At 37.2% G+C, this 19,492-nt stretch overlaps 2 protein-coding genes across 2 annotated transcripts; both read right to left on the bottom strand.

Moving 5' to 3' along the window:
- Positions 1-15,343: 15,343 nt before the first annotated feature.
- On the bottom strand, positions 15,344-16,557 carry LOC111911212 (reticulon-like protein B9). The gene is made up of 5 exons (XM_023906995.2): positions 16,395-16,557; positions 16,107-16,287; positions 15,904-16,033; positions 15,742-15,811; positions 15,344-15,660 (listed from the first exon to the last, which is right to left on the bottom strand). The coding sequence occupies exons 1-5, from the start codon at positions 16,495-16,497 to the stop codon at positions 15,491-15,493; spliced, it is 654 nt and encodes a 217-aa protein (XP_023762763.1). The 5' UTR covers positions 16,498-16,557; the 3' UTR covers positions 15,344-15,490.
- Positions 16,558-17,528: 971 nt separating this feature from the next.
- LOC111911255 (protein DESIGUAL 2) lies at positions 17,529-18,993 on the bottom strand. The gene is made up of 3 exons (XM_023907044.3): positions 18,779-18,993; positions 18,477-18,682; positions 17,529-17,991 (listed from the first exon to the last, which is right to left on the bottom strand). Exons 1-3 carry the CDS (start codon positions 18,869-18,871, stop codon positions 17,688-17,690), a joined length of 603 nt encoding a protein of 200 aa, XP_023762812.1. The 5' UTR covers positions 18,872-18,993; the 3' UTR covers positions 17,529-17,687.
- Between the last annotated feature and the right edge of the window lie 499 nt (positions 18,994-19,492).

The following is a 19,492-nucleotide window of genomic DNA, read 5'->3' as shown; positions in this document are numbered from 1 at the left end:
AGATCACAGGAGTCTGCTCTATAATGATGCGCGTAATCTCCGAAGAAAGAAACTCTCGGGTCTGCTCATCCATGCGCTCATCCCCCGAGCCTGAACCTGATCCCTCCCCGGCACCTCCGCTGCCGGCTGCTGGTCTCGAACGCAAAACCACCATTCTGAAACACATCACAATCACATCAGAAAACAGAAATATCTTAAGGGATCATTGATACTACAACTAGCTTCCTGGTCTTGTCTCAGCCTTTCTTGATTCGAGTACGGATCCTCTGCTTCCAGTAGTACGGGCCCATACTACCTTCCGCATCTATCCGTACTTTCTTCAAGAACTGCCCTGACTCCACCAAGTCACTTCTACTACTACTGATCTCTGCTACTCTCATCCTAGGCTTGCCCCAGGGAAACCTCAGACTTAGCTCAACTAGTCCTCAGCTGCTGCAGGTCTCCTTATAATGCTAATTAACCATCACCTGAACACCATCACATGTGACGAAGATCAGATAGTCCTTCAAGTAAAAGACCCGTCCCTATAACGGTTGGACTCAAACAAGAGCTGCGCAATAGGGTCAGTTCCAGCACTCTGGGATTATTCAACCCTGATCACATGTGGTGTATCGTGTTCACCTAATGGCTAACTTCCATCACTCAGAATTCCCACAAAGCACGAAGCAGGCAGCATTCGGATAAAGGAAACATACTCAGGCAAAACTATTCTCAAATGAGAAACTGATCTAGCATACAGTGCTAAGCTCATACTATCAGGCATAACCTAAACAGGCTATCCTACTGCTGTCTACTCAATACTAGCATGCAATACTCATAAAGCTGTAACACATAAGGCAGGCACATAAGGCATCCTCCTAGATCCTTAGTCCTATACTAGCATGCTATTCAACTGGAACTGAAACTGAACAAATAACTTGTATGGATAATTTGGGAGTACTTACTTGAGCTCGGCTGATCGCATGCACCACACCCTTATCTTGTTTAAAAAAATTTCTTTCTTTCTAAGTGCTTTCAAAATTCTTTTAGAAAACATTTTACTTTTAGAAATCTTTTTATTTCCCCTTAGTTTGAGTTCAGATACACCCGGAAGTGTATCCGAATCCCTCAAACCAGGGCTCTGATACCAACTTGAAACGACCCAAAAATACGACCCAAAAATTTTTGTTTTTAATATAATCAAAACTGCAATCAGAGCATCATATACTAAAACCATGCGTGATGTATTCCAAAACATAATAAAATACTGTGCGGAAAAACTGTATCATACTACATCAGATCAAAACATCTAAATCAATCCCAGGCTAAAGCTGAGGCGGTGGTGTGTGCGATGCCATCATCCCGAGCTCTTCCCTTTGCTTGCGGAAGTACCTGAAACCAAAACTGAAACCGTAAGCACGAAGCTTAGTGAGCTCCCCCAAAATACCACATACCATACAATAGCATATAACACATATTGGGCCTTGCCCACTGCATCGGGCCGAAGCCCGGAAACTGCATCGGACCAAAATCCGGAACTGACTGGGACCTTGTCCCCTGCATCGGACCCAAGTCCGGAACTAACTGCATCGGACCGAAGTCCGGAACTAACTGCATCGGACCGAAGTCCGGAACTAACTGGGACCTTGTCCCCTGCATCGGACCGGAGTCCGGAACTTACTGACTGAACATATCATGACATATCAACTAGCATGAACACATATACTGCATACTACATCGAGCCGTAGCCCGGAACACATAACACGTAACACATAAAACATAGCACATAAATCCTGTCTGAGCCACGAAGGCATCAAACATTCTAGCTGCTACATCGGACCGAAGTCCGGAAACTACTGCTAACTGGACGGGCCGGCATTGTGGCCTTAGACCCGTCCCTACTTGAAGGAAACTCACCTCGTAAACTGGCGGCTGAGTGTGTGTGTCTCTGAAAGCTACCGGCTGCTGCTCCTGAATCTCTTCGGCTACAAGCCCATGAACACACTCAATCAAATACTAAACACTGCACTTGGGGTAAAATGACTCTTTTACCCTTGGTCAAAGTCAATTTACTTTTGGGGCTGACTCGCCGAGTTGGGCCACCCAACTCGCCGAGTCCTACTCTCACTTCTCAGTTCTACATGCTGCTACTCGTCGAGTGTGGCATCGACTCGACGAGTACCCTCTTGATCCAAGAACTCAGACAATCTTCATCCGACTCGCCGAGCCGTATGAACAAACTCGACGAGTTGTTCATGATCCTAAGAAGATTGCTTTGGACTCGCCGAGTTGTATGAACAACTCGCCGAGTCCCTTCATCACTGAGTCTACCCTCAACTCGCTGAGTCCACTCTCTAACTCACTGGATTCACTCGACACTGGTCAAAATGAAGGACTCGGGAACTCGCGACCCAACTCGCCGAGTCGTTCTTCCCGACTCGCCGAGTTGCCGCCATGCAACTGATTTTTACTCGATTTTGTTTGAATCCAACGCATACAATAGATAGATCTGAGTCCAATAAGCTGATTTACCACGTAAAGTTTCCAACTTTACGTGCACAACCTCATGAATAAGGGAAATAAGGCTAAAAGATGCATAAAATGGGTAGATCTATGATTATTATGCAAAGTAACTCCAAAAAGACAGAAGATATGGGCTCTACAACACCCCAACATTCAGATCCAAGGGTATTTCGACTTATTAAGACATTCATGCAAACATAAGGCTTGGAACAAACATCAGTTAGCTCTTAGAAGAGCTCCAATGGAAGTTTAGGGCATATAACAAGAGGGAACTCCGAAAATACCTCAAATAACTCAGATTTGCCCTTGGATCTTTGCACTCCAACTCTTCTCCTTGCTTCTTTCTTCTTCTCCTTCTTCACACCTTCACAAAATGGCACAAAACACTTAGCTCACACAAGGGAGGATTAGGGTTCTTTCTTACAGTGTTCACAGGGTGAGGGAGGCGAGAATGGGGCTATAAGGTGGTTTAAATAGTGGGCAACCCGGGGATTTAGGGTTTCACCCAGACGGATGGACTCGCCGAGTCCAGAATATGGACTCGCCGAGTCCCCGGCTCACGCGTGCTCGCAGCCGCGACCCTACTCGGCGAGTCAGGCTATGAACTCGCCGAGTTCCTCCTGCAAAACTCACAACAAAGCCCAATAAATTAACATACCGGGAACGGGTCGTTACATGACCTATGTGAGAAATTCAATAAAATAATCATCATTATTCTTGATAGATCCCTCATGCCCATATTTCTTCATGCCCGCTCCATGCTCTTAGTTAAAGAAGCAGGTTTCCATCTCACTCGTACTCCATATTTCTTACCATGCCATGGATTTCTAGCACATGGTTCTTAATATTGGGCCCATCAATAGTGATCATCATAGCTCCAACAAACGAGGTGATCAAATCTACAACCATAATTTCAATAAAAACAATATTAGTGATCGTAAAACGACCATCGACAACAAACCATTGACAACAACCACCATGGGGCGCATGGGTGGACAACCTCACCTTACGACCTGGAACCCTACTATCAAACAGTACATAGTCTAGAGCTTCAGACAACATTTAGACTTATAAGGCCTTATTTTCTTGGCCCAACGCATGTGTTCACCCGACTCATTCTCTTGCTCCATGCATGCTCCTCTTCCAACTCATAGGCTCTACCCTAGAATGACATCCTTGTCTAATTGTTAGGTGCAATTTGTGCACCTTTTTGCACACCTTTTAGTCCCATTTCATGCATCTATTTAGCATAATTGTCCTTCATTTGTCTTGAATTTAATCACATTTTATGTTAGTCTCTAGAACAACCTTAGTTGCACATTTCATGTCTTTTTCAGGTAAACCGGAGGTTGGAACGCGCTTTGAGAAGTGTCGGGAAGCATTGGTGAAGATTTCGGGATGATTGGGCGAAGAACACGGGGCGTGTCAGTTTAGTGCAAATCAACACGGGAATTGTTGCTGAACACGAACCGTGTCAGTTTAGCCTATTTTAACACGGGCCGTGTTCGACCCAAAAACCAACTTTTGGCAGTTTTTCCTATCTTTCATATTACGGGTTGAGAGCCATTTTTAGACACACACAACATATTAGAGCACCATTGGAGAGGAGAATTCGAAGGTTTTTGCAAGGTTTTGTCCATTAATCATTTGGAAACATTAATTCTTGTTTTTGTAAGTTGTAATTACACTTAATTTCATCTTTTAGACTTCTGATCTTGTTCTAGCCATGTGTAGCTAGAACCCTAATTTCTCCAACTTCATGTCTTGACTTCTTAGTTGTGATTTCAATCATATGACTTGATGTTTGCTTTTAATTTCTATCTAGTGAATTTGATTTTGCTTTAATCGAATGTTTGATTCTAATTGTGATTCTTATTGGCCATTTGAATTAGGGTTAGGTCATTCAAGTTATCTCTTCTACAAAATCCGTAATTGTTTTGTGAAATTGAACAAGTAACAAGCACTAAACTGATTTCCATTGAATGAATTTAGTGTAAATCTTATTCACACACTCTTACGCTCCCGAGCTTGTGAGGAGTATTGGGTGTTGTTGGGAACATTCACATAAAGTTTAATGCAATCTTTCAACCTAATTCTAAGAGCTTGTTTAGATTAGGTTAATAAGGTTAGGGTTAATCAACGAGCTTGTTTTGGTTAATTAATGTGGTGAATGGGAAGTGTTAGAGCTTATTAGCACTTTCAAGTACCAACTTAGATAGAATTGAACGAATATTGTGTCACCTTTGAGTCACATTGCGAAATTGTCATACATGGAGTTGGAGTCCTTACAAAATCTGAACTTAATTCACTCTTTTAGTTGATTACTTGTGTTTTTAAGTATTTGTTTTAATTATTTTATTCTAAACCCCCCTTATTACTGTTGGTGACCATAGTACCTTGCGCAAAGAGGTATAGACTAATTATCTCGTGTCTTTGTGGATCGACCCTGCTTGCCTTGTACTACCTTTTAGTGCAATATAGTGGGATTATTTTGGAGTATATCGTACCCCTTTATTTGTTAGGTTTGACACGCCTAACACCAATCGATTTCACTACCTCAATTTTCTTAGTTTATGAGTCGTTATGATTCTTTTAAATCTAGTTGGCTCATGAACATTGATAGACCGCACACCTCTCATCAGATACATGTACTCTACACTCTGTTTTAATGAAAGCAATTTTTCATCAAGTATTATTGGTGACACATCTCCAATTCCTATAACTAATATGTGACATAACACTCTTTTCAACTACTTACCATTACCTCCTAAATTATTAAAAATTATATATATATATATATATATATATATATATATATATATATATATATATATATATATATATATATATATATATATATATATATATCAATTTGAGTGAGATAATCAGAGGCGTGTCCATGAAAGGCTTAGGTGATCACTTGACCTACCTAAGTTTTCAATTTTTATAATAATTTATACAAAAATAATTTTAGAACCTACCTTAAATATTTAGAATGACCTACCATATTTTGTTTGGAAAAAAAAATTACAAATCAAGATTTTTGAAGCCCGCATCTTATATATTAGTAGCCCAAATACTCAATCATGTTAGAATATTACCTACTACAAATTAGTCAAATGCAATATAACATTAGATAAAGAAAAAAAACAAGACAAAACAAAACTGCAAAAATGGTACTTGTGGTATGAATCCTTTCTGGGTTTTGGTCTAAACCCCAACTTTTTTGGATTAAAGGTCATTTTGAGCTAGTTTTCTTGTGGTTTTGGTCCCTTGAAAAAATAAAAAGACTAAAATGACATTATGATACATTATTTTTAATGTTTTTTCTAATTAATTAAAACTTTTATTATTAAAAAATTTGGGGCCCACCTCTATCTCTCTCTCTCTCTCTCTCTCTCTCTATGTAGACCCCACCAACATCCTCTCATTTCTATTTCCCCTTCTTTTTTCCCTCTTTCTATCATGTAATACATTTGTAGATATGCAAAACCATAAAATCGTCGGTGAGACTAGGCTTCCCTCAGACCATCATCGTCGTCGCCAAAACTCGACCCTCAGACCACCATTGTCGAGTACCTGTCTATCCCAACCCCTAAGTTTTCAATCTAATGGTAATCGATCTATCGTCCATCACCAACACTAGTATCCAATGGAGATGAAGATAAAGCGTGAAGATGATGGGTGGGGGGAGGGGGGTTCGATGGTGCATGGCGACAGTAATGACCAAATAAAGGGACACAACGGTAATGTTGGAGATGGATGAAAGGCGACGGCGAGAACGGTGGTTCATTCTGGTTATGTTGGTAGAATTTTAGGGTTTGATGATGAATGTGCATAGTGACGATGATATTGATTCATCGGAGTTGAAGGCAACGAGCATGAGGAGGAGGAAAAAAGAAGGGATAACAGATATGTGTGTATGTATGAATCAAAAAATGTTTTAAGAAGGTATATGTGTGTATGATTTGAAATTGTTTCAAGAAGGTATGTATATGTGTGTGTGTGTGAATCAGAAATCGCTCCTTCTTCCTCTGGTCACTGCCCCTCCCTATTTCTTAATCAAAAAAACTCGTGCTTGCCACCATCTTTGGATAAAAAATTGGAATTGGAGGAGATGAGATTGGAGAACTGATGAGGTTCTGCAACAGGAACAGCTCTACAACAAGAATGTCAACGGGTGGTGGAGTTGTCGTAGGGCTTTGCTTTCAGTGACCTGGGTTTTGACAAACAAGATGAAGACCAGACCCCAGTTTTGATGAACATGATGAAGATCAAATCTAGTTTTGTTATTGAAATGAAGGTTGAAGATCTAAAAGCACAAGAACCATGAACATGAAATCCCTTTTCAATTCCAAATCCAAGCATAGCATTTAGTGTGTGTAAATGTGTGTTTAATATATGTAAGTATGAAATTATGTGGGGTTTCTTGAGGAAGAAGACGATTAGAGGTGTGTGTGTGAGAGAGAGAGAAAGAGAATAGAGAAAGAGAGAGAGAGAGAGAGGGGGGGGGGTGGGCTCTCTCTTATTTTTTTAATTATTAAAATAAATAGATAAGTATTAAATTTTAAAAAAAAAATCAAAGATAAATGGAAGATAAATACACCAAGGGTGTTACAGTAATTTCAATTTCCAGAGTGACCAAATACACAATGGAACTAGCTGAAAATGACCATTAATCTAAAAAAGTTGGGGCTTGGACCAAAACCTAAAAAAAATGCTACCACAGGGACCATTTTTTTGCAGTTTTGTCAAAAACAATCAAATGTGGGAATTGGGATATGTCGGCATCCTTTTGTTCATCCTCCACCATCAAGCTTCTCGCACGCACGTAAGGACACATGACTGATCGAGTGATTGACAATTTTTCAGATAATCACCATCACACCGACCGCCGCCTTTGAAACCACTTACAGCCTCGGAGCTCCTTCCATGCTAGTCTTTCTCCCCCTTCAGTAGTCTCTTATACGATTTTGAGCATATTTTAAGATATAAGACATTGTAGGGTACAATTGTAAGAACTTTGGATCTTTTTTGTTTATGCGATGCGACCTGACCCGCTACTAGTATTTTATCTTTTATACTATTCCATTTGTATTGGTTTCGCTTAAATAGTGAGCATGAGAAATCCAGTTCTAGACTTGCCTTTGGAGATAATAGTGCTAAAAAGAATTTGGTTTCTCTATGAAGGATTTCCATCAATCCATGCATGCCAATTTCTTTGGTGTGCAACTCTGGTGACTTGTACCTCACTTATGTCGAAAGTCAGGATGAATGATCCTCACAATTTAATAATCGCATATGCACTCTCCTTATCCAATCTCACATACCCACACAAGCCTTATATATGGCAATTGATCCTCTAAAACCGTACCATCTAAGTCCATTTACAAAGCAATCCCCTTTCACCAAACTACACGAGAATAAACATCCAACACTCATCTTTGTACCTTTGCTACCCAACCTTCATACTTCTCACAAACTCCACCCTCGGTCTACCACATGCATATTTCTTCGTCATCCTTCCGATCATTATGGGTTTTTTTTGCCTTGACATCTATTCGAAGAAGGTTATTATCTATTTTCTTGTAATATTTGACGAATATGTTTTTCCATTCGCCTCCATGATACCAACTAACTCGATAAAAATAACTACAAACAACCGCAAAATCAATCACAAATGATGTACCTTGTAGCAACCTTGTCCGAAAGACTCCATTGACCTTCGATAAGAAAAACATTTAACCCCCCTGATGACCATCGTTGATTGCCTTCAATCTGTCTTTTTGATTCCTTTTATTTTGGTAACCATCTCCTTTATTCTTAGGGTTTTGTTCTAGTTCAAGTGTCTGGCACAATCTCAATTAAAGTGTAGGAGCATATTAGTAATTTAGTATGTAACTATGTCTTTGTATATCAGGCCCATGTGTATTTTGTCAATGTTGTAAGCCCAACCTCTGTTTAAACATTGTATCTTAAAGATCTTGTATGTCCAAGAGTCATTATAGAATGATATTTCTAATAACATATGATCATATAGGATCACACCTTATAACAAATTATCATCAATTGATTATTTTTTGTATAATTTAATTATTAATAAATATATCAATATTTGTATTTAATTGGAAAACATTATTTTGAGAAATAATATTTTACCAGCCTATTGGGAATTATTATTTTCAGGAAATAATAATAAAGAGAACAAAACTAGTTATGTGTGTGTGTTAGATTCATGTGAGACGACCTAATTTTGTGAGACCGTGAGATGCATTTTTTTATTTTTTTTAGTTAATTCAAGTTCCAAAAATAATATTTAAAAAAAGAATTTTTGGATTTTTCCATTTATTTTGCATTTTAAAATTATTTTTTAGAATATGTACAGTGTAGTATTCTATTAGAATATTTCACGTATTTTAAAAAAAAACGAGATTATTTATTTATTTTTTATTTTTTTAGTTAATTTAAGTTCCGAAAATAATATTTAAAAAAAGAATTTTTAGATTTTTCCATTTATTTTGCATTTAAAATTATTTTTTGGAATATGTACAGTGTAATATTCTATTAGAATATTTCACATATTTAAAAAAAAAACAGGATTTTTTAAAATTTTTTAGTTAATTCAAGTTCCGTAAATAATATTTAAAAAAAGAATTTTTGGATTTTTCCATTTATTTTTCATTTTAAAATTATTTTTAGATTTGGTCTCACGATCTCACAAAATTAGAATAGTCTCAAATGAACCTGAACCTATATATATATATATATATATATATATATATATATATATATATATATATATATATATATATATATATATATATATATATATCATATGGTATGATTATAGATGTTGTGTACAAACTTTTGGGCACTTTAGGTAACCAAATAAATACATCTAATATAACTAGTCATGGGTAATGTTATGGACATTTTGATTTTGTCTTCTTCCTTATGTTGGCCGAATTTAGGGTGAGACAAGATCACTTTATGATTTGTTTTTACTCATATTATTTGTTTATTACTCATATTATGCTTCTTAAAACTCTAAATTAATATGATTAAAGGCATTGCTAGTTAGAGTGTTAAATTGTTTATTATGTCTTCATGCTTTGTAAGAAAAAGTGACTTACTTTTGCTTTTGTATCTTAACTTTTCTATACACTTGCTTGTATAAAAGATTGGTATTGTAACATCCCAAAATCGAGACCTAAAATTTTGTTTAATTACATTACTTATGAAAATAGTGTACGGAAAACATCGTTGCTATCATTTCAAACTGTTGGGAATAAAACCCTAATTGAGATTTGATGAACAAGATGCGGAAAATAAGAACAAACACAAATATGAAGATTAGGTCGAATGATCACTCGATTTATTCAAACAAGAGGAATAAATTACACTTTCAGCATAAACTAAAGAATCTAACACTATATAAGAAACCTCACGTGGCGGCTACATTTCTCTTAACCCTAATTGTGAATAATACATGACTATTTATAGGGAAAAGACAAATCTTGGGCTTTTAACCTAGAATTCATCAAAGGGGGCCATTGCCATCATCCATGAAGTGCTTTGAAACCCTACAATCTCCCAAAACAAGCATCTAGCAAATAAAAAGATCTGCAACGAGGAATATATGAAGCAATCCACGAATCTTGATTCTTCAATAGTCTTCAAACACGGGCTCTATGATATATAAATCAAGCACTGAAGTAATGTCTTTAAACTTCATTTTCGAATGTAATCCCAAAGAATCTTCATGAAAACCAAACCCGCCATAAAAACACATTTCAGAACAAAGAAACCGAATCACTTCTTGTCTTTGAAGAGCTCCCCCTCCAAGTCACAATGATCTTCAAATAAGCTAATGATATAAGCCATCAAAAAATATCATGTAACAACCCAAACTTTAAGATTCGTAACACCACTTGATCGAGAAAATACAAGAAGTTGGAGATATAACAAGTCCTTAGCAGAGCTCGATAAAGAACTTCCGCTGTAAAGGATACTTCTCTGTAAAAGCTTTAGCAGAGCTCGATGAAGAACTTCGGTTGTAAAAGCTACATTCATAATTCTACCACAAGCTTTATAAAAAATCTTCAAATTTGAAAAGTTACAAATCCAATTTCGAATGACCATACCGAATTCTCCCCCGATTTATAATAAAAAACATGATTATAAAGCCTTCAAATGGTCATGAGAATGATCTTGAATGGATAAAAATTTACTAAGATCCCCCGCGACAAAATGATATACACAATAAAGTATAAAATCCGAAAAAGTCGTGAAAATTTGTCGTTATCACGAAAAACGACTTTCCGAACCGCAAGACTTAATGGAATCCTTAATTTTCTGTTCACGAAAAAATATGTGCGATAAAAAATCCAAAACTGTTCACCAGCCCTCAAATTTGTAAACTTTTCAAAAAATGGGCTGAAATTGTCACTTTGCTGAAATTCTGGGACTAAAAATGTAACTCTGCATCAGTTTCCCCCTTCATGTAACAATTTCTGAATATAATCCAAAAGTGCCAAGTCACAAAAAATACAGGGATCAGAACCGCCAAATCGCTGAAGTTGCAGGGACTAAAAATGTAACTTGAATATTTTCTTCCTCATTTAGACGAGATTAAAGGAACACGACTGCATCATGCTCCAGTCTTTCAACGACGACCAAACGAGATGCGAAACCTCCAAATGTTCGTAAACGAAACCCAAAAATTCGATTCTGATCAACCCTTCATACTGAGCACACCAATACGAATGTGAACCCGAGCCATTCCAATGCCAATTTCAAATGCGTATCAACCAATTGCGAATCTAGAATCACACCTGGTTCCGAACCCGGTCTCAATTCCAACAACGAACCCGTTCGTTCCGAATCGAACAATTAAACTTCCATTTACAAATCAACAGTTCGCTCCGAATCACAATTCCGATTCCAAGTTCAATATTATTAGTTCCAATTGTAGTCACGATTCTGATTTTGACTTTTTCGTTTGACCCATCGAGTTTGAATCGGAAGCAAGCCATCAATTTCACCACAATCGATAAACAACTAAACCATTATTCCAATCGATATTTTAGATTAAGCACACCGATTCAACAATGATTTTCCAATTCTTCATCTGTTCATCCTTAGTTCTTCAACGTTACCAGATACTCAAGAACACCAAAACTATCTTCTCCAAATTGATTTTTAGATCAATCCAAGTCAAAACTAAACTGAAACTTATGAATTACTCAAGTCGATTCAAGAACAAGGATTGATTAATCAAATCGGAGAACCACAACAACTTCAATCGAACAAGAAAGCTAATAATCAAGAAAAATCAAGAACACGATTTGAATTATATGATCGATTAACACGAGGATTTGTATGGTGAAAACAATAATCGATCAACTCATTCGACCAGGAAACCCAAAATATAATACTAATTTAATGAAAGTTCAATCAAAAGTCAAGAATAAACAGACGAAGTATATGAACAAGGAAGAATTGGAACACATGATTTAGAAGTGATGGGCTCAAATAAACGATATGAACAGTAACAATATCAGATTGTAATATGGGCCACACTGAATCAAATACACGATATGAGCAGTAACTCGTGATTTGGGCAAAAACGTATAGATTTATGGATAATACTTGAATCAAAAGACTTTGAGTATAAAACAAATCGGATCCATAGAAAAAGATGAACAAAATGAGAATCGGATTGGAATTACCATGATGAACAGTAACATAATACATAAGTCTCCATGAACAGTAGATCGAACAAAAATCTTGATTCCAAGACGCCAAAGTACCAATAATCTTCAATAACTTGTGCAGAAAATGATCAAACCAAGAACCGATACTTCAAAAATCAATAGACCTTCAAAGACCCGCTCTGATACCACTTGTTGAGATGAAAACCCTAATTGAGATTTGATGAACAAGATGCGGAAAATAAGAACAAACACAAATATGAAGATTAGGTCGAATGATCACTCGATTTATTCAAACAAGAGGAATAAATTACACTTTCAGCATAGACTAAAGAATCTAACACTATATAAGAAACCTCACGTGGCGGCTACATTTTGTCTCACTCTCTTAACCCTAATTGTGAATAATACATGACTATTTATAGGGAAAAGACAAATCTTGGGCTTTTAACCTAGAATTCATCAAAAGGGCCCATTGACATCATCCATGGAGTGCTTTGAAACCCTACACAAACCATCAAGTCACAAATCACAAGTCTCGAAAACCATAACATCAAATAGTAAAATGTCAGAGTACAATCACAGGGTTCTCAAAGCGGAAATCATATGTGTGTGATGCATTGCTACCCTGCCGACTCCTTCCCCTTAGCTGAAGAGGTACCTGAAACCAAAACTAAAAACGGTAAGCACGAAGGTTAGTGAGTTCCCCCATCATACCACATACCATACAACCATACATACTGTCAGGCAGTTCTGGGGTGCCCAACCTACCCGTGTCAAGCCATTATGGGGTGCTGACCTACCCATGTCAAGCCATTCTGGGGTGCTGGCCTACCCGTGTCAGACCATTCTGGGGGTGCCTGCCTACCCTCCAGTCTATCTCACCCGATTACGGGGACTAATTCACCCCTACTACTATCACATAATAATGCATATCATAATCAGGCTGTCAGACATATCTGGGGTGTCCGGCCTACCCTTCGGTCCTAACGACTGACTTAGGGACTACTCTTCTTCCTACTACCACTAGCACATAGAACATATCATATTGGCACATAGAACACATCTAATAATAGCAACCAGACAATTATCACATAGACAATCATCTCTACTGTAATCAACTACTAGTGGGTCGACCTTGGTGCCTTAGACTCACTTCTACCGGAAGGTAACTCACCTCAATGTCATGTAGTGCCTGCAATGTCCTCGGTCTGAAAATCGACTCTCATCGACTCCTCAATCCCTATACGACAACTTTTCTAAGTTATCAATTCATAGTCATAACCCTTACAAGGGTCACTCAAGTCCCAGTCAAATTCAAGGTCAAAACCTTGGTCAAAGTCAACATATGGTTGACTCGATTCGCCGAGTTGGTCCACCAACTCGCCGAGTCCCCATGACCACAAAATGTCGTAATCTCGTCCCTACTCGTCAAGTCTAGCAAGAGCTCGACGAGTTTGCCTTCAACAACACATCGAACTATCTTCAATCGACTCGTCGAGTTCATCTTCATCCATATGAAGGTGTTTAGTCTATGACTCGTCGAGTTCATCCTTGAACTCGTCGAGTCCGTCTTCATGTGGTTGGGACATTGCCTTGAACTCACTGAGTTCCTCCTTGAACTCGTCGAGTCCTTCGATCTTCAAGTCCATAACAAACTCCTAACATGCTGAGTGTTCCTTCCACTTAACCAAAGACCATTTCCAGAAGGCATTTGGGGAAAATGAGACTCGACTCGCCGAGTCACCCAAGTGACTCATCGAGTCCCTCTTTGTTCAAAACTATTCAGTCGATTATAATGGGTCTTAACGCATCAAAACCATAGATCTGGCCTCCTAGGATCCATTTTATACGTAAAGCTACAAACTTGATGTCCATGCATGGGGCCTTTGGCTCAAAAAGCCATAAAAGGGGGTTTATATGTTGCATGGGTCTCCCAAGGCCATAAAGTTGGCACCTTTATGCCATGGGAACCCTCAATAGTTCCAGATCTGAAGTGCAACTCCAAATATACATACAAATCCGAGTATAGCCTCTCAAAAGCTTAGAAAATGTAGAAAATAGCCCCAAAACAAGATTTAGGAGATATATGGTCAAGGTTCGAGCTTTTTACCTTGAATGGACTGAAAATGAAGCAAAACCATTGGATCTACTAGCTTCCACTTGAACTCCCAAGCTTTCTTCTTCTCTTTCAACTTCAAATGCACATAAAAGTCACCAAAAAGCTCAAGAACACTCAAAAGGGGCTTAGGGTTTCGAGTTAGGGTTTCTCTGGGTTGGGAAGGACGATGGGGGTTGGGTTGAGGCAAAATAAGACGTTTAAATAGGATGCCAACCCTAACATTAGGGTTTCATCCAGACAGCTCCTACTCGTCGAGTAGGTCACTAAACCTTCGAGTCCAAAGTCGAGTCTACTCGACGACTTGGGCCTCCAACTCGCCGAGTCCCAGGGCGAAACATGAAAAATACTTGAATTTAAATACGTATCATGGATCGGGTGTTACAGGTATGAGACAAGAGTTTAAGCTAGTTTTTCGCTTGCATGTTTTCCTTTCATTCGAGCTCAAAACCGAGAGCGATATGCTCTCTAGAGGGATGTCAAAATTCGGAGATCAAGCCCCTTATTCTCTTCTTCTCTTTTGCAATTTGGTGCTACAAGTGAAGGCTTAAGTGTTGGTTCTCTTTAGACATATTTTGGAATGTGTCTTAAAGCTTAAGAACAGCATTCTACAAGTGTTATACTAGCATATATTGATGGTTCTACTCTTGCTTGGTGGATACTTCTATAAAGCTTATTTTTTGGAGCTTAAAGTCATCTTCGTCAACGTCCTAATTGCCAAAAATAAACCAAAATCTTCAAAAGTTGTAACATTTTCCTTCTATGGTTGTTTTAATCTTTCTTAGTCTTGCAAAAATGATCTTTTGGTGAGAATAAAACTAATTTTATTTTGTTCAAATCTTAAGTCTTCCTTTGCTATGTTTATGTTTTTTAAACAATTTTTGAATAAAAATCTCAACTTATGTACTTATTGTTTGGAATGAGAAGCACTATTACACGAAAATAGGCACATCATTTCATAAACAAAGATTGAACTATTCTTGCTAGCTACGCAAATAATGGTGAAATATTGGGAAGAAAACATTGATATTGTATTTGATTTACATATGTATCAACGTCACGTGTACATCTTTAACTTATACTTTATGATATATCTATACACAAACGGTCATATATACAAGTTTCTGTGATAATTTATTTAACATGCCTTTGCAGTTTATTTGCGTTTCTTTTCTTTCACTTGTCCTCTTGGGATCTTGCTAAGAACATTAGAATCAAATTGTTTCAAAACAATTTTCATGTCTCTAATCGCTTTGTTTACAAGATAATCAACTTCTTTCTCATATCGTTGATATAGAGCCGGTAGGGTTCCAACACAAAGAAAACCTACAAAAAAGATGAATCCATTATCCATATGTACAACTAAATCTATTAACAATTTTGAAAAAGACAAATGTTCAAACTTACAAAGGTATATAAGGTTCAAAGAACTGAAATGACTTCCAATAACAGATATCATCCATAACGATATCAGTGTCTACAAAGAACCAAAAAAATAGCACATTAGATGAATTTTAACGTCAAAACTTTATCTAATCATTTTTAGTTCAACATAAGTTTCACACATACCATGAAAAACCGAATGAGATCCTCTCCACTTGCTGTATAGTAAAATTCAAGCAACAATCGGTTTGTTTTCTTATATAACCATTTAAATGCTGCTTCTTGTATGGTGATTTCTTCAAAATCGGGAAGATCCCTGTATAATAAAAAAGATTAAATTAACATATAACAACTAATAGTTTTCATATATGTCAAAGTAATTAGCTTACCATTGAGTATATTTGGCCATGGTGTATGTGACATAGATTGTCAACATGCCAATAATGGCGAGGTTACAAAGAAGAGAAACGAAATTATATTCATAAACCTCAAAAAGAAACCACATTGTAGTAGTCCCAAGTAAAAGTGATGCCGATACTCTTGTGTTTCTCCATAAAAGAACGTCTGCTACTGAAATGGTGCACATCAAACTTTGTGTTATAAATGATAATTAAGAACATATATATACACATTTGTTGAATGCTTCGAAGTGTTTAAGTTTTTTTTCTATAAAATACCAGGGCCATTTCCAATGAAGGAATGAAAATATCTTTTGAATGTTTTTGCATTATTTTGGTGGATGTGGTGATCGTCTGAATCGGAAGACTGCGATAATGACATGGTTATTGTCTTATTGAGGTGGACAAGATTGATGTATTTTGGGAGTTGGTATATGCGATTTGTGCCAAAAAGAATAAGATAAAATGCCACTTTTATAGTAAAAAGTAGGTTCCAATCTTTGTAATTAAGAAAGGTTTGCAAAAGGAAGGGATGACTTTGGAGTTTTGTCTCTAGAATTAACATGTCCCAAGTTATGGAAGGAGTATGTAATAGTTTATACTTTATACCATTTTATAACATGTGCCAAGTAATGGAAGGTGTGTGTAATAGTTTTTACTTTATTTCATTTTTAATTTTTATATTGGTTTGGTTTTTTTCTTTTTCATAAATAAATAAACTCATAATTGTTCTTACTTTATTTAGCTTTGTTCAATTATTCATATGTATTCATCTAGCCAAAAGTTATTACTTGCAAGAAAAAAGAATGACAACTCATTCATATCGTTATTTAGTAAATTTGTTTGATTTTGGTATAATTTACTTTTAATGAATACTAAAATAATTGAAATGATAATAGTTTGTATTTTTGTTCATGTAAAGTTTTGGAAAACGGCTTAAAGCATTCAATAAACAAGATTTATTGCAAGGAATAACATAGAGAACTTGTACTTTTACAAATTACATGTCACATATTACTATCATAAATGGTTGCGTTTCAAAAGCATTTTAAAAAAAAAAAACATTTTTGGAATGAACAAATAACCCAATAAGTCATAGGCGCACACAACATTCCAACATTTCCTTTGCGTTGCTTTTAGAGTAGGGGTAAGCATTTGGACCTAGAGACCGGTAAACCTCAACAGACTGGACATGTTCCTGGTAAACCTCAACAGGTCCGGTCCAAGGTCCATCAATTTCTGCAAAACAGGTTCGGTCCTGTCCAAATGCTCACTTTTACGTGTCCAAGAACCGGCAACCGGACCTGGTAAGCCTCAACAGGTCCTGTCCAAGGTCCACCAATTACTGTAAAACCGGTCTGGTATGGTCCAAATCAAACATACCACAAGTCCACAACCACATGAACATTCATGTACATAATCAACATCAACACATTCAAACATCAAAAAGTAGTACATAATCACTAATATTTAATCTTAATATAATAACCTTAAACACAACTCTCAAATCTCATATTTCTTTTCTTTTCTTTTTCTATAATATAAATAATATTAACGAAATTATTAACTTAATCAAAGCTTTTCAAATTGACCAGCATTTTGACCCTGATTCCCGGTAAAACCAGACGAAGTCATACCTAGTTCTTCATTCTGGTGCTTTTCCCATCCACCCGTGTCCGCCTTACAGTGGACCGCATAGTAGACAATCGAAGCCACCATTGAAAGAAAAGTCAACGCGGCCCCACCAGCAAACACACCTTTACGTAAAGTCTCACATGACAGATCTGTTACATGGTAGATGCCTCTGTATTTAGTGTGGTAAGCATTTTTAGCAGATCCTGCAAGTAGACATGCTTCTGCCCCAAGAAAACTGATCCTACAATGGAGTACAATTCACAGGGTTATATGCAAGAAATAGCAATGTACTTTTGTTCATTTGTTTTCCATAGCATCCTACTTTCATTTCTTCTTGTTATGACATTGTAAGAAAAAGATGAAGATAAGAACTGGAACTGGAATTGGAATTGGAATTCAATCACCATGGAATTGGAATTGAATAATGTAGCATTAATTACATTATAATGAGATAATCAGATCGATTAAAGTCGAAACAGATAGATTATACTTTCCATGTGGAGTAAACGTTGGCAGTGTAGCCCTAATATTCCCAACACGTGAAATATCCGGAGTTTGTTTCAACTACTCATTGCTAAGTGACAAGTAAAGCACATCAAGGACCCACACTTTGCCCTAACGAGAAACTAAATCGGAAAATTGAAGATCACTGGATACAATTCAAACTGTATTTCAATTGAACTCTAGATGATATGATTGCATTAATAATGAATTAATGAAACTTACCAGGAGAAAATGAAGAAGAAGATCGCAATAGTCTTTGACCTACCCCTCACAAGACCTTTACCAAAGCATAAACACTTGGTAACACCGCTAACAACCGTCTGACTGATGAGCAACAGCCCAAACGCCGACAAACCATACGCCGTCGACGCATCGGAGGCGTAGACACAGTAATCGTACTCATCGTACTGGTCCGGCACCACTTTTGCCTAATAATTAGTAAACGGATGATAAATAAGATGCTAGTACTATTACGAGCTTCAATTACGGATATAGTACATGGAGGGATTGAGAAAATTGAGTACCGTGCTACGGCGGCGTTCGGCGCCGATGGCGAGGACGAAGGCCATGAGGTGAAGGGACACGATAACGACGAGAACGGAGATTGAAACCGCCATTAACGAGGAGGACAGCTGGTGTTGCCGTTGAGACACACAGAGTGGTGTAGAGTGTGAGTGTAGACTGCTTTTGTAATGGAAACGGGGTTTCAGGGTTTCTTTAACATTCAAAGTGGTTTGGGGGAAATTGCTTTTACTTTTTTCTTCTTTATTTCGTGTGTGGGTTTTATGATGACGTGGAATATATCAACACAATTAAAAATTGGAAATAATATAATATCGTGTGGTGTTTAGTAACCATCATTGGGGTGAGCGTGGTGCGGTTCGATGGAGTTATTAGCCAAAACCTCACCACTAACCACAAATGCGATTAATCTATTTTCAAAACCGTTTGGTGCGGTTATTTTTGCGGTGCGATTAGGCGGTTATTTTTGCGGTGCGGTTTTGGATTTTTTGGTGCTGCGGTTATTAATTGCATTGATTTGGTACAGTTATTTTGTGTGGTTTTTAACCACAGTTTAGAGCTCAAACGGTTTTAAGAGTCCAAACATATTACTTGTAATGATAAAAAAATCACAATCAACTTAAATCACAAACAAGTAATATCTTTAAAACATCAAATCAATACTAATTAACAGTATATATCTTAGAACTGTCTAATTTCACCATTTTTCAAAGTTA

The sequence above is a fragment of the Lactuca sativa genome, chromosome 8 (assembly GCF_002870075.4).
Source record: "Lactuca sativa cultivar Salinas chromosome 8, Lsat_Salinas_v11, whole genome shotgun sequence".
Lineage (NCBI taxonomy): Eukaryota > Viridiplantae > Streptophyta > Magnoliopsida > Asterales > Asteraceae > Lactuca > Lactuca sativa.
The sequence above is the reverse complement of the archived record's forward strand: the minus strand, read 5'-3'. Positions and strand labels throughout refer to the sequence as shown.

Bases quoted from the DNA above. Each gene is read 5' to 3' on its own strand.
- LOC111911255 (XM_023907044.3), bottom strand. From the start codon at position 18,871: ATGGCGGTTTCAATCTCCGTTCTCGTCGTTATCGTGTCCCTTCACCTC. The intron at 18,683-18,778 runs GTACTCAATTTT...ACTAATTATTAG, and splicing joins CCGAACGCCGCCGTAGCACG to GCAAAAGTGGTGCCGGACCA. The intron at 17,992-18,476 runs GTAAGTTTCATT...ACTCCATTGTAG, and splicing joins TTCTTCTTCATTTTCTCCTG to GATCAGTTTTCTTGGGGCAG.
- LOC111911212 (XM_023906995.2), bottom strand. From the start codon at position 16,497: ATGTCATTATCGCAGTCTTCCGATTCAGACGATCACCACATCCACCAA. The intron at 16,288-16,394 runs GTATTTTATAGA...GCACCATTTCAG, and splicing joins CTTCATTGGAAATGGCCCTG to TAGCAGACGTTCTTTTATGG. The intron at 15,661-15,741 runs GTAAGTTTGAAC...TCTTTTTTGTAG, and splicing joins TTTGAACCTTATATACCTTT to GTTTTCTTTGTGTTGGAACC.